Source organism: Oncorhynchus tshawytscha, unplaced genomic scaffold (assembly GCF_018296145.1).
Source record: "Oncorhynchus tshawytscha isolate Ot180627B unplaced genomic scaffold, Otsh_v2.0 Un_contig_388_pilon_pilon, whole genome shotgun sequence".
Taxonomy (NCBI): Eukaryota; Metazoa; Chordata; class Actinopteri; order Salmoniformes; family Salmonidae; genus Oncorhynchus; species Oncorhynchus tshawytscha.
In genome coordinates, this window is record NW_024609827.1 from 1,159,877 (window position 1) to 1,179,486 (window position 19,610).

At 42.9% G+C, this 19,610-nt stretch overlaps 1 protein-coding gene across 2 annotated transcripts in view; it reads right to left on the reverse strand.

Moving 5' to 3' along the window:
* LOC112249885 (coiled-coil domain-containing protein 85C-B) overlaps positions 1–17,619 on the reverse strand; it is a 116,924-nt gene extending 99,305 nt beyond the window's left edge. For both annotated transcript variants that reach the window (XM_024419597.2, XM_042319180.1), the window contains exon 1: positions 16,106–17,619. In XM_024419597.2, coding sequence (XP_024275365.2) covers positions 16,106–16,835 — 730 coding nt within the window. In that variant the 5' untranslated portion in view covers positions 16,836–17,619. The remainder of the gene's footprint in view (positions 1–16,105) is intronic.
* Positions 17,620–19,610: the final 1,991 nt, after the last annotated feature.

Below are 19,610 nucleotides of genomic sequence, written 5' to 3' on the forward strand. Positions count from 1 at the left end.
ATCCGGGTGCTTCATGAGAATTTGATGTCGAGTGGATAATCTGCCTTTACCATCTGTCCTACTGGCGAACGTGCAATCGCTGGAGAATAAACTGGATGAACTCCGTTCGAGACTATCCTACCAACAGGACATTAAAAACTATAACATCTTATGTTTCACCGAGTTATGGCTGAACGATGACATGGATAATATCAAGTTTGCTGGTTTTCTGTGCATCGGCAAGACAGATCAGCAACCTTCGGGAAGACGAGCGGTGGGCTGTGTCTATTTGTCAATAACAGATGCTGCGTGATCTCTAGTATTAAGGAAGTAATCTATATTTTTTGTAGCTGTCTATTTTACACCACAAACCGTTGCAGGCACTAAGACCGACCTGTATAAGGCCATAAGCAAACAAGAGAATGCTCATCCAGAAGCGGCGCTCCTACTGGCCGGGGACTTTAATGCAGGAGACTTTAAATCAGATTTACCTAATTTCTACTAGCATGTCACATGTGCAACTAGAGGGAAAAAAACTTGAGACCACCTTAACTTAACACACAGAGACACGTACAAAGTTCTCCCTCACCCTCCATTTGGCAAATCTAACCATAATTCTATCCTTCTGATTTCTGCCATGCGATTATCTGAGGACAGCGCCCCGCATACATAACCAAGAAAAACATATTTCAACCATGCAGGTGCGACACGAAAGTCAGAAATAGCGATATAATAAATGCCTTACCTTTGATGATCTTCTTCTGTTGGCACTCCAAAAGGTCCTTTTTTCGATAATGTCCTTCTTTATATCCATAAATACTCAGTTTAGCTGGCGCGCTTCAGTCAACAATCCACCCAGTTTCCCTCTATCAAAATGCATACAAAATTAATCCCAAACGTTACAAATAAACTTTTCCAAACAAGTCAAATAACGTTTATAATCCAACCTAATACGTAAATAAATGATACAATTTAAGACTGAAAATTGTTATTGTCTTTACCGGAGAAAAATACCAAAGAACGCGCTCTCATTCACACGCTTGGAAACACTACAACCAAAATGGGAGCCACCTAGAAAAACTACAATTTCTGGCTCATTTATCCAAAAACCAGCCTGAAACTCTTTCTAAAGAATGTTGACATCTAGTGGAAGCCCTAGGAACTGCAATCTGGGAGGACTTTGCCTTATAATAAAAGTGACAGCCATTGAAAATAGTGGTAGGCTGAAATGTATCCGGCAGTTTACTTTGGGCTTTTCATCCAGATGTGAAAATACTGCCCAAGAGATGTTAAACAGTCACAAGGCATCAGGGCCAGACGGGTTACCAGGACGCCTACTCAGAGCATGCGCTGACCAACTGTTAAGTGTATTCACTGATATTTTCAACCTCTCCCTGACCGAGTCTGTAATGCCTACAGGTGAAGTTGGAAGTTTACATACACTTAGGTTGGAGTCATTAAAACTCGTTTTTCAACCACTCCACAAATTTCTTGTTAACAAACTATAGTTTTGGCAAGTCGGTTAGGACATCTACTTTGTGCATGACAAGTCATTTTTCGAACAATTGTTAACAGACAGATTATTTCACTTATAATTCACTGTATCACAATTCCAGTGGGTCAGAAGTTTACATACACTAAGTTCACTGTGCCTTTAAACAGCTTGGAAAATTCCAGAAAATTATGTCATGGCTTTAGAAGCTTCTGATAGGCTAATTGACATCATTTGAGTGAATTGGAGGTGTATCTGTGCATGTATTTCAAGGCCCACCTTCAACCTCAGTGCCTCTTGCTCGACATCATGGGAAAATCAAAAGAAATCAGCCAAGACGTCAGAAAGAAAAATGTAGACCTCCACAGGTCTGGTTCATCTTTGGGAGCAATTTCCAACCCCCTGAAGGTACCACCTTCATCTGTACAAACAAAAGTATGCAGGTATAAACACCATGGGACCACGCATCCATCATACCGCTCAGGAAGGGGACGTGTTCTGTCTCCTGGAGATGAAGGTACTTTGGTGTGAAAAGTGCAAATCAATTCCAGAACAACTGCAAAGGACCTTGTGAATATGCTGGAGGAAGCAGGTACAAATGTATCTATATCCACAGTAAAACAAGCCCTATATCGACATAACCTGAAAGGCCGCTCAGCAAGGATGAACCACTGCTCCAAAACCGCCATAAAAAAGCCACACTATGGTTTGCAGCTGCACATGGGGACAAAGATCATACTTTTTGGAGAAATGTCCTCTGGTCTGATGAAACAAAAATAGAACTGTTTGGCCATAATGACCATCGTTATGTTTGGAAGAGAAAGGGGGATGCTTGCAAGATGAAGAACACCATCCCAACTGTGAAGCACGGGGGTGGCAGCATCATGATGTGGGGGTGCTTTGCTGCAGGAGGGACTGCTGCACTTCACAAAATAGATGGCATCATGAGGTAGGAAAATTATGTGGATATACTGAAGCAACATCTCAAGGTGTCAGTTAGGAAGTTAAAGCTTGGTCGCAAATGGGTCTTCCAAATGGACAATGACGCCAAGCATACTTCCAAAGGTGTGGCAAAATGGCTTAAGGACAACAAAGTCAAGGTATTGGAGTGGCCATCACAAAGCCCAGACCTCAATCCCATAGAAATTCTGTGGGCAGAACTGAAAAAGCGTGTGCGAGCAAGGAGGCCCACAAACCTGACTCAGTTACACCAGCTCTGTCAGGAGGAATGGGCCAAAATTGACCCAACTTATTGTGGGAAGCTTGTGGAAGGCTACCGTTTCACCCAAGTTAAACAATTTAAAGGCAATGCTACCAAATACTAATTGAGTGTATGTAAACTTCTGACCCACTGAGAATGTGATGAAAGAAATAAAATCTAAAATAAATCATTCTCTCTATTATTCAGATATTTCACATTCTTAATATAAAGTTATGATCCTAACTGACCAAAGACAGGGAATTTTTACTCTGATTAAATGTCAGGAATTGTGAAAAACTGAGTTTAAATGTATTTGGCTAAGGTGTATGTAAACTTCCAACTTCCACTGTACATGTTTCAAGCAGACCACAATAGTCCCTGTGCCCAGGAACGCCAAGTTAATCTGCCAAAATGACTACCGCCCTGTAGCACTCACATCTGTACCCATGAAGTGCTTTGAAAGGCTGGTCATGGCTCACATCAACGCCATCATCCCAGAAACCCTAGACCAACTACAATTCACATACCACCCCAACAGATCCACAGATGATGCAAATTATATTACACTCCACAATGCCCTTCCCCACGACAACGCACACGACAACGCCCCTCAGGAGACAGAAAAGATTTGGCATGGGTCCTCAGATCCGCAAAAAGTACTACAGCTGCACCATCGAGAGCGTCCTGATTGGTTGCATCACCGCTTGGTATGGCAACTGCTCGTCATCTGAGGGTAGTGGGTATGGCCCACTACATCAGTGGGACCAAGCTTCCTGCCATCCAGGACATCTATACCAGGCGGTGTCAGAGGAAGGTCCAAAAAATAGTCTGCTATCGCACAGCAAGCGGTACCGGAGAGCTAAGTCTAGGTCCAAAAGGCTCCTTAACAACTTCTACCCCCAAGCCATAAGACTGCTAACCAGTTAATCAAATGGCCAGCGGACTATTTGCATTGACTCCATTTTTACGCTGCTGCTACTCTGTTTATTATCTATGCATGGTCACTTCACCTTTACCTACATGTACATATTACCTCAATTACCTCAACTAACCTGTGCCCCCGCACATTGACTCTGTACAGGAACCCCCTGTATATATCCCCGCTATTGTTATTTTATGGTGTTACTTTTGTTTACTTCGGTATATATATATAAATATATATTTTTACTCTGTATTGTTGGTTAAGGGCTTGTCAGTAAGCATTTCACAATCAGGTCTACACCTGTTGTATTCGGCGCTTGTGTCAAATAAAAATGTATTTGATAAACTAGGAAGGCTGGTTCTACTGAATCTAGCCTTTATCACCATTCAGATTAGGGTGCTCCTTGGTCCTCTCTGCCCACCAGAGAGATAGAGAGAGAAAGGGGAGGAGAGAGATTCCAGCACAGCCAGAATGATGACCTGGTGATAAAAATCAGACAGAAAAGAGTATCGAACACACAAAAACGTTCACACACACACACACACACACACACACACACACACACCGGCACAGTAATGACGCAATTAAAGCAATTATGTGTGTAGGTGTTAAAAGTCACAGTTTAAAAAGCCATTCTATTTTATGGCTTTTCTGTGTGTGACTAACAGAGTCTAATTTGAACCTAATTTAGTCCAAGAGCTTGAGTTTTATGGTGTGACTAAATTATTACTCAAAGAGTTAGTGTTCCTCTAAAAATAACATTTAAATCAACTTAATTGAAACATCAAAATGGTTTATCTTCACCATATTATTAAGAAACAGAAAGATAGCCTAGGTCTAGTTACAAAATCTAAACACTTTTTCACAGCATTGTCATTCTCTGGAGAACCCAGTTCCTAACTGAATAACACCATGGTAACCAGCGCTAACTCCTGAAAGACATAATGGATACAGAAGACGGATAATTTATCAATGTCTGTGGCCCACTGTTCTAAATCATGGCCTTTAACTCTCAACAGAGTTTAATTCCAGTGCTGCATTCCCTAAAAACTGACACACATACACACTCACACAAACATGCACACACACAAACATGCACACACACACAAACACACACAAACATGCACTCACACACACACAAACACACACACACATACACACTCACACACGCACTCACACACACACAAACACACACACACATACACACTCACACACACACAAACATGGACGCACGCATGCGCACACACACACACACACACACACACACACACACACACACACACACACACACACACACACTAACACACACACACACTAAAACCAAACACAGCCTGTGAGTTGGATTAACCCTTGAGGGGTCATCTGCTGCTGGGACCAGAGCAGGGCGGGTCTCTCTCTCTAATTAGCATATATAGCTAATAGACTAGGGGGAATAACCCTGCCACAGCTGGCCTAGAACTGTTTACTAAATCAACACTTTAAAACTGGTTTATGGCCGTCTAATCCTCATTAATAACGGCCCCAATTAAACCATCAACAACAGTGATGTGATTTAGATTCCTATACTCGAGAATATATCTAGCACTGTCTTATTTACTTAAATGGAAATCAGACTTCTGCACATTAGATAAAGTGCACCAACATATGCACTTAGGCCTATACTTTGTGTGAGAAAGTTTGCTATTCTTAGCAGCTTGGTTGAATAGTAATCCTTCCCAGGTAACTATGACTCATTTACAAACTACACTGACTCTCATGTACAGGCAGCAATGTAATGAAAGAGAGAGGGAGGGAGGGAGAAAGAGAGAGAGAGTGAGAGAGGGAAATAGGGTGAAGGAGGGAGAGAGGGAGAGTCTACTGTTTGCTGATGATCTGATGCTTCTGTCCCCAACCAAGGAGGGCCTACAGCAGCACCTAGATCATCTGCACAGATTCTGGCAGACCTGGGCCCTGACAGTAAATCTCAGTAAGACCAAAATAATGGTGTTCCAAAAAAGGTCCAGTTGACAGGACCACAAATACAAATTCCATCTAGACACAGTTGCCCTAGAGTACACAAAAAATGAGACATACCTCGGCCTAAACATCAGTGCCACAGGTAACTTCCACAAAGCTGTGAACGAGCTGAGAAACAAGGCAAGAAGGGACTTCTATGCCATCAAAAGGAACATACATTTCGAAATATCCATTGGGATCAGGCAAAAAATACTTAAATCAGTTATAGAATCCATTGCCTTTTATGGTTGTGAGGTCTGGCGTCCGCTCACAAACCAAGACTTCACTAAATGGATTTTTTTATTTCTCCGTTATTTTACCAGGTAAGTTGACTGAGAACACGTTCTCATTTGCAGCAACGACCTGGGGAATAGTTACAGGGGAGAGGAGGAGGGAGATGAATGAGCCAATTGTAAACTGGGGATTATTAGGTGACCGTGATGGTTTGAGGGCCAGATTGGGAATTTAGCCAGGACACCGGGGTTAAATGACCTCAGAGTCAGGACACCCATTTAACATCCCATCCAAAAGACAGCACCCTACACAGGGCAGTGTCCCCAATCACTGCCATGGGGCATTGGGACATTTTTTTAGACCAGAGGAAAGAGTGCCTCCTATTGGCCCTCCAACACCACTTCCAGCAGCATCTGGTCTCCCATCCAGGAACTGACCAGGACCAACCCTGCTTAGCTTCAGAAGCAAGCCAGCAGTGGTATGCAGGGTGGTATGCTGCTGGCAAAAATGGGACAAACACCAAATTGAGACTCTTCATGCCGAATTCTGCAAAAAAAATCTTCAGTGTACAACATAAAACACCAAATAATGCATGCAGAGCAGAATTAGGCCGATACCCACTAATTATCTAAATCCAGAAAATATCTGTTAAATTCTACAACCACCTAAAAGGAAGATTCCCAAACCTTCCATAACAAAGCCATCACCTACAGAGAAATAAACCTGGAGAAGAGTCCCCTAAGCAAGCTGGTCCTGGGGCTCTGTTCACAAACACAAACAGACCCCACAGAGCCTCAGGACAGCAACACAATTAGACCCAACCAAATCATGAGAAAACAAAAAGTTAATTACTTGACACAATGGAAAGAATTTTTTAAAAACACAGAACAAACTAAAATGCTATTTGGCTCTAAACAGAGAGTGAGTACACAGTGGCAGAATACCTGACCAATGTGACTGACCCAAACTTAAGGAAAGCTTTGACTACGTACAGACTCAGTGAGCATAGCCTTGCTATTGAGAAAGGCAGCTGTAGGCAGACCTGGCTCTCAAGAGAAGACAGGCTATGTGAACACTGTCCACAAAATGAGGTGGAAACTGAGCTGCACTTCCTAACCTCCTGCCAAATGTATGACCATATTAGAGACACATATTTGTGACATCACAGCAGCACGATTTGTGACCTGCTGCCACAAGAAAAGGTCAACCAGTGCAGAACAAACACCATTGTAAATACAACCCATATGTACATTTATTTAATTTCCCTTTTGTACTTTAACTATTTTCACATCGCTACAACAGTGTATATAGACATAATTGTTATTATGTTATTAATAATTGTTATAATTTTTATTCTTTATTTCACTTTTGTTTATTATCTACTTAACTTGCTTTGGCAATGTTAACATATGTTTCCCATGCCAATAAAGCCCTTCAATTGAAATTGAAATTGAAATTGAATTGAGAAAGAGAAAGAGAAAGAGAGAGAGAGAGAGAAAGAGAGAGAGAGAGAGGGTCACTTTGAATCCTAACCTGTCAATAATTCCTCACTGGCTTATTCATTCGCTGTCATGTCAAGTGCTGCCCACTATATTCTAACTATAAAATTAGAATAATCATTATTGCAACAATTCACCGATTAACTAGTCCTAGATTTTTTGGGGCCCATATCATGCTGTGTGGCACAGTGTGAAAATGAAAATAGTTGTGCAGGAAATGCAGAAATGTATGCAAACGCTGAAAATGATTTTAGTTTGTAGTCGGATTGAACAGTGTTAATGGAGAAAGTCCCATTGAAATCACTCGTAATTTATGTTGACACACTAGGGTCATGAACTACCCTAGGGTCATGAACTACACTAGGGTCATGAACTACACTAGGGTCATGAACTACCCTAGGGTCATGAACTACACTAGGGTCATGAACTACACTAGGGTCATGAACTACACTAGGGTCATGAACTACACTAGGGTCATGAACCACACTAGGGTCATGAACTACACTAGGGTCATGAACTACACTAGGGTCATGAACTACCCTAGGGTCATGAACTACCCTAGGGTCATGAACTACCCTAGGGTCATGAACTACCCTAGGGTCATGAACTACCCTAGGGTCATGAACTACACTAGGGTCATGAACCACACTAGGGTCATGAACTACACTAGGGTCATGAACCACACTAGGGTCATGAACCACACTAGGGTCATGAACTACACTAGGGTCATGAACTACCCTAGGGTCATGAACTACACTAGGGTCATGAACCACACTAGGGTCATGAACTACACTAGGGTCATGAACTACCCTAGGGTCATGAACTACACTAGGGTCATGAACCACACTAGGGTCATGAACTACACTAGGGTCATGAACTACACTAGGGTCATGAACTACCCTAGGGCCATGAACTACACTAGGGTCATGAACTACACTGGGGTCATGAACTACCCTAGGGTCATGAACCACACTAGGGTCATGAACTACCCTAGGGTCATGAACTACCCTAGGGTCATGAACTACCCTAGGGTCATGAACTCACTAGGGTTATGAACTACCCTAGGGTCATGAACTACCCTAGGGTCATGAACTACCCTAGGGTCATGAACTACACTAGGGTTATGAACTACCCTAGGGTCATGAACTACACTAGGGTCATGAACTACACTAGGGTCATGAACTACACTAGGGTCATGAACTACACTAGGGTCATGAACTACACTAGGGTCATGAACCACACTAGGGTTATGAACTACCCTAGGGTCATGAACTACACTAGGGTCATGAACTACACTAGGGTCATGAACTACACTAGGGTCATGAACTACACTAGGGTCATGAACTACACTAGGGTCATGAACCACACTAGGGTCATGAACTACCCTAGGGTCATGAACCACACTAGGGTCATGAACTACCCTAGGGTCATGAACTACACTAGGGTCATGAACTACACTAGGGTCATGAACTACCCTAGGGTCATGAACTACCCTAGGGTCATGAACTACACTAGGGTCATGAACTACCTTAGGGTCATGAACTACCCTAGGGTCATGAACTACCCTAGGGTCATGAACTACCCTAGGGTCATGAACCACACTAGGGTCATGAACTACCCTAGGGTCATGAACTACACTAGGGTCATGAACTACACTAGGGTCACGAACTACCCTAGGGTCATGAACTACACTAGGGTCATGAACTACACTAGGGTCATGAACTACCCTAGGGTCATGAACTACCCTAGGGTCATGAACTACACTAGGGTCATGAACTACCCTAGGGTCATGAACTACCCTAGGGTCATGAACCACACTAGGGTCATGAACTACCCTAGGGTCATGAACTACAAGGGTCATGAACTACACTAGGGGAACTACCCTAGGGTCATGAACTACACTAGGGTCATGAACTACACTAGGGTCATGAACTACCCTAGGGTCATGAACTACCCTAGGGTCATGAACTACACTAGGGTCATGAACTACCCTAGGGTCATGAACTACCCTAGGGTCATGAACTACACTAGGGTCATGAACCACACTAGGGTTATGAACTACCCTAGGGTCATGAACTACACTAGGGTCATGAACTACACTAGGGTCATGAACTACACTAGGGTCATGAACTACACTAGGGTCATGAACCACCCTAGGGTCATGAACTACCCTAGGGTCATGAACCACACTAGGGTCATGAACTACACTAGGGTCATGAACTACCCTAGGGTCATGAACTACACTAGGGTCATGAACTACCCTAGGGTCATGAACTACACTAGGGTCATGAACTACACTAGGGTCATGAACCACACTAGGGTTATGAACTACCGTAGGGTCATGAACCACACTAGGGTTATGAACTACCCTAGGGTCATGAACCACACTAGGGTTATGAACTACCCTAGGGTCATGAACTACCCTAGGGTCATGAACTACCCTAGGGTCATGAACCACACTAGGGTCATGAACCACCCTAGGGTCATGAACTACACTAGGGTCATGAACTACCCTAGGGTCATGAACCACCCTAGGGTCATGAACTACACTAGGGTCATGAACCACACTAGGGTCATGAACTACACTAGGGTCATGAACTACCCTAGTGTCATGAACCACCCTAGGGTCATGAACTACACTAGGGTCATGAACCACACTAGGGTCATGAACCACACTAGGGTCATGAACCACCCTAGGGTCATGAACTACCCTAGGGTCATGAACTACCCTAGGGTCATGAACCACACTAGGGTTATGAACTACCGTAGGGTCATGAACCACACTAGGGTTATGAACTACCCTAGGGTCATGAACCACACTAGGGTTATGAACTACCCTAGGGTCATGAACCACACTAGGGTTATGAACTACCCTAGGGTCATGAACTACACTAGGGTCATGAACCACACTAGGGTCATGAACTACACTAGGGTTATGAACTACCCTAGGGTCACGAACCACACTTGGGTCATGAACCACACTAGGGTTATGAACTACCCTAGGGTCACGAACCACACTTGGGTCATGAACCACACTAGGGTCATGAACCACCCAGAAAGCCTTTTTAGAACATTTATATTCAGAAACATCAAATACTGTTAAATACTATCAAATATGTGACAAATATCATGACATGATATTTTGGCCATTTCGCCCAGTCCTAGTCAGGAGGCGTGGCTGTGAAGGAAGCATCCTTATTTGCATATCTGTGCTATTTCAACCCAGCAGCACTGAGACAGACAGGTTTAGAGAAATGTATTGGTCTCATCAGGTCTGGAGCCTTACAAAAATACAAACCAGACCTCAGGACAGAACTGTAGACACACACACACACACACTCCACAAAGTCAAGTCACCACAATGCAATGCAAGTCTTACTGTACATGTGCAACTCAACTGCATCATATTTCAGAGCCTTGGGTGGAATCCCATTCCAGATTCCAGACCACCAATGATATAAGTGAATGCAGACAGTGGCTCCTGGAAATAGAACACAAGTGACTGCTGTACTATACACACAGAGACACGCAATATAACATGCCTATAGGCTACATAGTTTCTGTTCAGACTCCACTCAATGCTCGGTGTCATCACCGAACCTGAAATCAGCATGTAGCCTATATGGATGGAAGGGTAGCCTCACGCACGGTTGTATACATAGGGACACGCAATGTACAGGCAAGTATAGTTTCAGGCATAGTTTTAATTCAGGCTTCAATCAATCAAAGATTTTTAATAACCCACCCCATCAAAGATCTTTAATAACCCATCCCATCAAAGATCTTTAATAACCCATCAAAGATCTTTAATAACCCACCCCATCAAAGATCTTTAATAACCCATTCCATCAAAGATCTTTAATAACCCATCCCATCAAAGATCTTTAATAACCCACCCCATCAAAGATCTTTAATAACCCACCCCATCAAAGATCTTTAATAACCAATCCCATCAAAGATCTTTAATAACCCACCCCATCAAAGATCTTTAATAACCCATCCCATCAAAGATCTGTAATAACCCACCCCCTCAAAGATCTTTAATAACCCACCCCATCAAAGATCTTTAATAACCCATCCCATCAAAGATCTTTAATAACCCATCCCATCAAAGATCTTTAATAACCCATCCCATCAAAGATCTTTAATAACCCACCCCATCAAAGATCTTTAATAACCCATCCCAGCAAACAGAGGTCTGGAAAAAGAAGTTGCATGTAAAGCATCCATTGGTGTTTCAACACTTGTAGGCTAGGCTTATGCGGTATGCATTCCTCCATCTCTCCAGGTTAAGAAAGATCAACTTTAGATGTGTGTGTATAGAGCTAGTTATCCCCAAGAGGAGAGGGGGAGTGTCACCAGACTCAAACTCACTCAAAAATGCAATTACACTGACAGCAGGATCCACCAGAAACTCCTCCCCTGTCTTGCGCCCCCCCCCCACACCACTACTACCAAGCCTACCCACTACTTCACCCTAGCAATACCGCCACCTCTCCCTAGCCTAACCCCCACCACCTCCCAGCCAACCCCCCACTACCAAGCCTCTTTGAAGGCCTTTTGTTTGCTTGCCTGTCTCGCGCCCCTTGCTTGCTCTCTCTCCCTCCTCTTTCTTAAGGGGTAGAGGAGCCAGAAATGTGGCGAGGGCTATGTGGGGGATCTTTTTGAGTGGAGACGAGGCAGAACAATAGTTTTCTGTAGTTGTTGGTTGGATTCATTCTTTAAGAGCATGCCAGATCTAGAATTCCCACTCCTCCCCTTCTTCCATCCATCTGCCCATCCTCCCACTCTGGCACAGTGGTCTCTCATTTAGCACCTCGGTAACGGTTTTAATGTTTGTCTACTAAAGTCCCCAAGGCTTCCTTGGCATCTGGATGCCCTGACTGAAGCTACAGAACTCAGCATCCAGTCAGCAACTAACAACTGTTCCCCTTGGACTTCAAACACCAGACCTACACATCCCCTCCTCTCCTCATCCATCAGCTTGGCTCTGGCTTACTAACTGATTGACTGAGTCAGTCAGACTGACTGACTGATGACACTGACTGAGTGAGGAGGGGGCTGGGATAGTGGAGAGAATGTCCCCACCAAAAAGATTTCAGATTTAATTTAAATATACATATTTTTGTATGTGCAGATAGAGTAATCATTCCCTACAGTGAGTCTTGTGTTGACACACAGTCCATGCAAGTCATGGAGACAAGCTACGGAGATACAGACTGTCTGACAATGATGAGCATAGGGTTGTACAGTACAGTGTCAGTCCAGGGCATAGACGGACGGTTTGGTTCAGGGGCTTAGCGTAACATCAGCTTAGAGAGGCTAGAGATGTCAGCCCTGCCCAGCCCCATTCCGCCACAGGCAGACAAGCACACACAATATTGCTGTTACGCAATGATGCACAAACATGGCCAAAAAAATGTGTTTGTGTGCAGATTAAAAACAGCTCCGTTTGCTAACATGCTGTTAGGATACGGGATATCTACCTTCAGGGTTTTAAGATTCTAGAATTCCTGGAATCTCAAAAGACACCAGCTGTGGAATCAGAACATAGAACAATATTTCCTTGAGGAAGTGCACCTGTGTTGCGTTCCTAAAACAAACCAATCAGAGGCTGGATTTAGGCGGCCTGTCTGTTTGTATGCTACAGCACGAAACAGACTGTATTTATCCTAAAGAACAAATCATTGTGATGAGTGAGTGAGTGAGTGAGTGAGTGAGTGAGTGAGTGAGTGAGTGAGTGAGTGAGTGAGTGAGTGAGTGAGTGAGTGAGTGAGTGAGTGAGTGAGTGAGTGAGTGAGTGAGTGAGTGAGTGAGTGAGTGAGTGAGTGAGTGAGTGAGTGTACGTGAGCGTGGGTGGGGTAATGGTGGTGATGTGCAGATTAAACTAGGCTTAGCATCCTATTTCATTATGGTATTTCATCCAACACTCTGCTAAAGCCTGGGTATTTAGGTCTTAGAACAGCGCATTCATTGATTTCTAGTCCGCTTGATGCATTTCAAATGTCCCCTAGGCAGAGAGACGGAGACCCTTAGCAGAGAGTTAGAGACCCTTGGGAGAGAGAGAGAGAGAGAGAGAGAGAGAGAGACAAACATCCAATTGAAATACTGCGTACAGAGTTTTGCAAGACTGTATTGCAAGTGCAAAGAAAAAAACTCATGTAGATCAGAATTGGGCCAAAACCCCCTCCATATTTGAATAGTAAAAAGAGCCATCAAATTGTGCAATCATCTAAAAACAAGCGACCCTAAAACATTTCATCACACAGCCCTACAATGTCAAGAGATGGAACAAGAGAACAGTCCCCTCAGTCAGATGGTTCTGAAGCTCACTTCACTAACCAAACCAACCACATAGAGCCTCAGGACAGCACTCAGAATATCTGGCCCAACCAAATCATCACAAAGCAAAAATAAAAATATAATCACCTATTGGAAAGACACCACAGAAAATGGAAGTAAACGTCAATGCTATTTGGCTCTAAACAGACAGTACATGGTGGCAGATTATCTGACCACTGTGACTGAAAGAAAACTGAGGAAAACACTGACTAGGTACAGACTCAGTGAGCACAGTCTGGCTATAGAGACCGGTTGTCACAGACAAACCTGGCTGCCCAGAGAGGACAGGCTGTGCTCACTCTGCTCCAGTGGAGAGGTAGAGACAGAGCTGCATTTCCTATTACACTGTGACAAATACTCAGACATAAGAGAATCTTTCTTTCCACAAAATTTTAATTCATAAAAAAAAAATTGAAACTATAAAAGCTGAAGAAAAAAAAATCTCATATTTATTGGGTGAAAAGACTAAATGTTTTGGCAGCCAAATATGTGTCCTCCTGCTACAACCTGAGGGACAGCTAGTGAAAATGTAATGCAATGTAATGTCAATCATATTTCCCATTTTGTTTTGGCTTTCATACCATGTCATGGGGCTTCTCAGTCATGTTACTGCCTTACAACTATTGCTTTAATGGATTATTATTCTCATTGATATTGATGCATTATTGCTGTTGGTCACACTTTTTTGTTATATGTATACTTTGACAATGTAACTAATTTAACTTATCAGGTCAATAAAGTCCCCTGAATTGAATTGAAATTGAGAGAAAGACCCTAAGCAGGCCAGAGACAAAGAGAGAGAGAGAGAGAGAGAGAGAGAGAGAGAGAGAGAGAGAGAGAAGAGAGAGAGAGAGAGAGAGACGAGAGGAAAAACTAAGAATACTCCTGGGCGAAGAGTAATGGCTCCTCTTGCAGCCAAATATGTATTTTCCTGCCATAGCCTGAGGGACACTGAATAATAACATCTGCATAGTAAGCAGTAACTTACTTATTATTACTATTATTGTTATTACTATAATTATTTATCATTCCAAATATGGGTGGTAATGGTAGTGATAACAGTTTAGTGATGGTTGTAGTAGTCGTAGTAATGATGATTGAGTTGAGTACTGATATAAAGAAAGAAGATGACCGTTATTTAGAGTTAGTTATAGTTTCATTTTCCATAATTTGATTTTATATTTATTACATTTCTACTATTGACTGTTACCATTTTATTGGTATTATTTTTGTATTTAATTTTGTATTATTATTTACTACCATTTTATATTATTATTTGCTATCATTTATAATTTTGTTACAATGTATATTGTATACAGCAATATTGACACAATGTTTTCATGCCAATAAAGCAGCTTGAATTTGAATTTGAAGAGACGAGAGAGAGAGAGAGAGAGAGAGAGAGAGAGACAGCTCCTCAAGAGCCAAAGACAACAGTGATAATCAGTGAACTCATCCAAAATCCATTTTCCTGAGCCCTTCTAAAAGAGATTAAAATAGTCGGCTCTTCTTCCTTCAGGGCCGTGATACTCAGTGACCTAATTCACCACACATCAATCTGATGGTAGGACACTGAAGAGGCTACTCAGGCATCCAGTGTGTGTGTGTGTGTGTGTGTGTGTGTGTGTGTGTGTGTGTGTGTGTGTGTGTGTGTGAGCGTGTGTGTGCGAGCGCGTGTACATTACATGTGTTACAGTAAGCATCCCAATCATGACTTCATCTCAGGATGAGAAGAGGATTTAAACACAACAACAGTGAGGTAATCACAACAATAATAATAGTTTAGTCCGACACATATGGCACTGGCTGTCTGTCGGGGAGGGGAAAAAAACAGTCAGTCAGTCAGACTGTCATATGGCAGGTTGATCCACTGCTGTGTGGGCCTTGACTGAATCCATCTGGAGGAGGGAGGGGTACTCAGGCAGCATCACTGTCCAATGTCTCTGTGTTATCATAGAGGTCTGTCTGTCTGAAGGGTCTGTCTGTCTGAAGGGTCAGTCTGTCTGAAGGGTCAGTCTGTCTGAAGGGTCTGTCTGTCTGAAGGGTCTGTCTGTCTGAAGGGTCAGTCTGTCTGAATAGTCAGTCTGTCTCAGAGTCATATAGAGATGACTCTGCATTTTTAGTCCCTACTGCTGGTGGAATGTCTAATTCAAATTTTAAAAACGACTTAGTTTACAGCAGGTATTCAGTGCAGGGAAATGCTTACTTGCAAGCTCCCTCAACAATTCAGTACAAATATCAATAATAATGATATCCCCCCCTTCTCCTATGCATTTAACATCCCAGCTCACGCCAGGCTGGTATGGACCATTGAGATGAGATGGCCTATGGACAGGTGTGTACAGGTGTGTACAGGTGTGGGCAGGTGCATACAGATGTGTGGACCAATGTAGGCCATGAGAAGTGTATGGCAGGTGTGTATTACAGGTGTATAAACTTACCATTGAGTCCATTAGGGATGCTCCTGTGATGGTGTGGCGCTGACAGGTCATCCATGGACCTCCTCTGGAAGGTGCTGCCCAGCTTGCCCTCCCTCTCTGCGGGCAGCTTGTGTATGTGGTTGTGGCTGTGGTGGTGGTCAGGGCTACCTGCGCTCCCCGTGCTGGAGGTACTACTGCCATCCCCGAAGTCCCGAACTATCCCTGTCCCGCCGTTCAGGTTGGTGAGGCTGGACTGAGAGTCTATGGAGCTCCGGGAACCGGCTCCGTTCCTCTCCTCATCCAGCATGAAGATGATCTCCTTCAGGTCCGTGTTCTCTCGCACCACTGTCTCCTGGTTGGCCTCGAGCTCTTTGAGCTTCAGCTGGTAGGTGCCCACCTCCTTCCACATGGCGTTCGCGGAGTACCGGCCAAACCGCTGCCACTCCCGGGACAGCTTCTTGCCCTTCTGCCGGTCGTCGTCCAGGAAGCAGCAGAGCTCGCGCAGCTCGTTGTTGTCGTCCTGGAGCTTCTGGTTGATCTCCTTCAGGTTGCGGATCTCGTGCAGGTGCACCTGCAGCCTCCGGTTAACGTCTTTCATCATGTTGCCGTGCTCGATCATCAGGTATAACTTCTCGCTGTCCACTCTCCTTAGCCTGTTGACCAGCTGCTCCTTGCCCCATTGCAGCAGCTCTTCGTCCGGTAGCATATTCAGATCTGGCTCATTGGGTCCCTCGGACGGGTTTTTAGCCATGTCTCCGTCGGGTCTGTGCACTCTCCTCGGTCCAATAACGGTACGGAAATAAACTGGATATTTAGGCTAAACTAGCCGAGTCTCAATTGCGGAATTGTATTGAAATGTGAATACATGATACGGAAATGATGCTAACAGTGGCACTTCGGATGGAAAAGTTAAATTAAACAAATTAAAATGGCAATGAGATGTTGGCTATAGCAACCATGCAGAAGACTGCACGCACAACTCTTTCAAAAAAGATCACTGTCGAATCTTTGCAGTCCTTCTTGGTATTTTTTCATTCGTTCATAAATTATGTATATATTGTGTAAAAACAAAACAAGCGAATGTTTACCGATCAAATCTCCATCACTCAACTGAGAACTGTCAGGAGAACCCTGAGCATCCCACCGCATGTGCACATCGTGCTCCGCACGTTCCACCGTGGAAGAAAATAACGAAAATATCCACGAAAATAAATAATTATTCAGATAAAAATCCAACAGAAATGTGCGCTTGGAAGGAATAAAAAAACAACTATTAGCCCTATATTTACTATACCAGCATGTTGCTTTTCCGAGACAACGGAAACGAACGAATTTTACAACAGACGCAGTGCTCGAGCTCTTTCAAAGATAAGCCTTTTTTCCCCGAAGTAGTGACTGGTGAGTGCCTTGGCAGCGGATTGAATCCCGGAGCTCGTTGGGAATTTGCACGGTCCTCCCCTGCTTCCGCAGACTGTAGAGTAGCGCAGACTCGGGTTTGAAAAGGTACAGTAGGATCTCGGTCAAGACGGCCAATCAAGACGCAGGCAGGTAGCGAGCTGGAGAGCGTGCCAACTCCATGCAATGAACGGGCCAGTGAGGAACTTCACACGTTATGAGGTGAAAATACATGAATTATCAATAGAATTAATCAAATGGATCTGTTTTGAAAATAGCAATCTGCAATTGAAATGGTCAGTTCCAGTTGATTTGAGACAGGAATAGAAATTAAACAGAATAATTATGAAAATAGACCACTAGCTCTTATGTATTTTTTTTCTAAAACAACAGTCAATGGTTCATTCTGAAAACTACAGCATGATTACATCTATGATTTCTACATGCTCTGCTATAACCATGTCACGCAAGTGGTACAGGACAAGCCATAAGACTCCTGAACATCTAATCAAATGGCTACCCAGACTACTTGCATTATTTATTTTCTATGCATAGTCACTTTAATAACTCTACCTACATGTACATATTACCTCAATTACCTCGACACCGGTGGCACATTGGCCCGCTATTGTTATTTACTGCTGCTCTTTAATTATTTGTTTTTCTTATCTCTTACTTTTTTTTGTATTTTCTTAAAACTGCATTGTTTGTTGTCTATAAACATGTTATTAAAGTTACACAATGAAGCACTCTTGTTTTTAGTCAACTGAATGACATAGCCCTGTTAAATGCTATTCGCAAATGTTAGCTTTAGTCTACACATCCTTGCACTGGCATGTTGACCCAATTGCAACAATGGATACACCATTCCAAACGTTGGACTAATTAATGAAGAAACAACAATGCTGAGGCTACAGAGAAAAATAAATACCACACTTGATTGACTTTAACCTAGTCAGCTCAGGGATTCGATCTTGCAATCTTTTGGTTACTAGCCACTAGGCTACCTGCTGCCCCATATGACCTCTAGATGGGTCATTTTAGACACCTGTTGACTGAATAGCAAGTGGAAGAGCTCTACTTAGATTTTTAGGATGGGTGACATTGTGAAAACATCTGTCGTTTTGCCCCTGAACAAGGCAGTTAACCCACTGTTCCTAGGCTGTCGTTGAAAATAAGAATTTGTTCTTAATTAACTGACTTGCCTAGTAAAATAAATATGGGTGTAAACGAGAAAGATACAAACCATGAGAATGAATGTTCTTGGTTTGTCTGCAGGTTCACAGCGATGACCTTGTGCACAAAAGTATTCTAATCTTCTGGAGCTCAGTGATGTTTGGTCAATTATTTTATTAAAATATAGTAAATTCACTCCAACAGAGGCACTGTGGTAATGTTGGTTAGGAAGTTTATAAATCAAAGTAATCTTTATATTATGTGATAAATGGTATACATATACTTTATAAAAATCTCTTTATATTATGTGATAAATGGTATACTGCATAGTAACTACATGATAAGGGTGCATTAACAACATGGAATCAGCACAAATACAAACACTCCTATGTCAAGTCTGTCCTAGTAACTCTTCATCACAAAGAACCGTTATATTTAAGATATTATTTCACCATTGATACAAAAAATAAACAATTGTTCAAAATCCATTTTCATTAAAAATAGCTAGATGGGGGACAAAATGGCGCCGTAGAGAGAACACGGTGTTTCAGTGAGCTCTCGTGGCATTCGTAAATTTATATTCTTACATTAATCTCCTAGCTTGAAAAAGTGGTAGAATTGGCTAAATAAGTTACCATATAATGAGTCTTGACGACTATTTCGCAAAAATCTCCGACAACATGCCCAATAGAACTACTAAGAAGTCGGCCAAAACCACCACCCCTGTGGATGTGCATGAGGAGCTAGCTAACGTTAGCGAAGCTAACACCATTGCGGATCCAGGCACAATGGACCTGATGATTCAAAAGATGACTGATAACATTACTAAAGTGATCAATGCTAAGATAAGAACGGTCTTGGAAGCAATAGCAGGCCATTCAGCTGAAATACAGAGCGTTGTGAAATGTGTTGTTGATGCGGAAGGAAGAATTGCTGCAGTGGAAACTTCAACTAC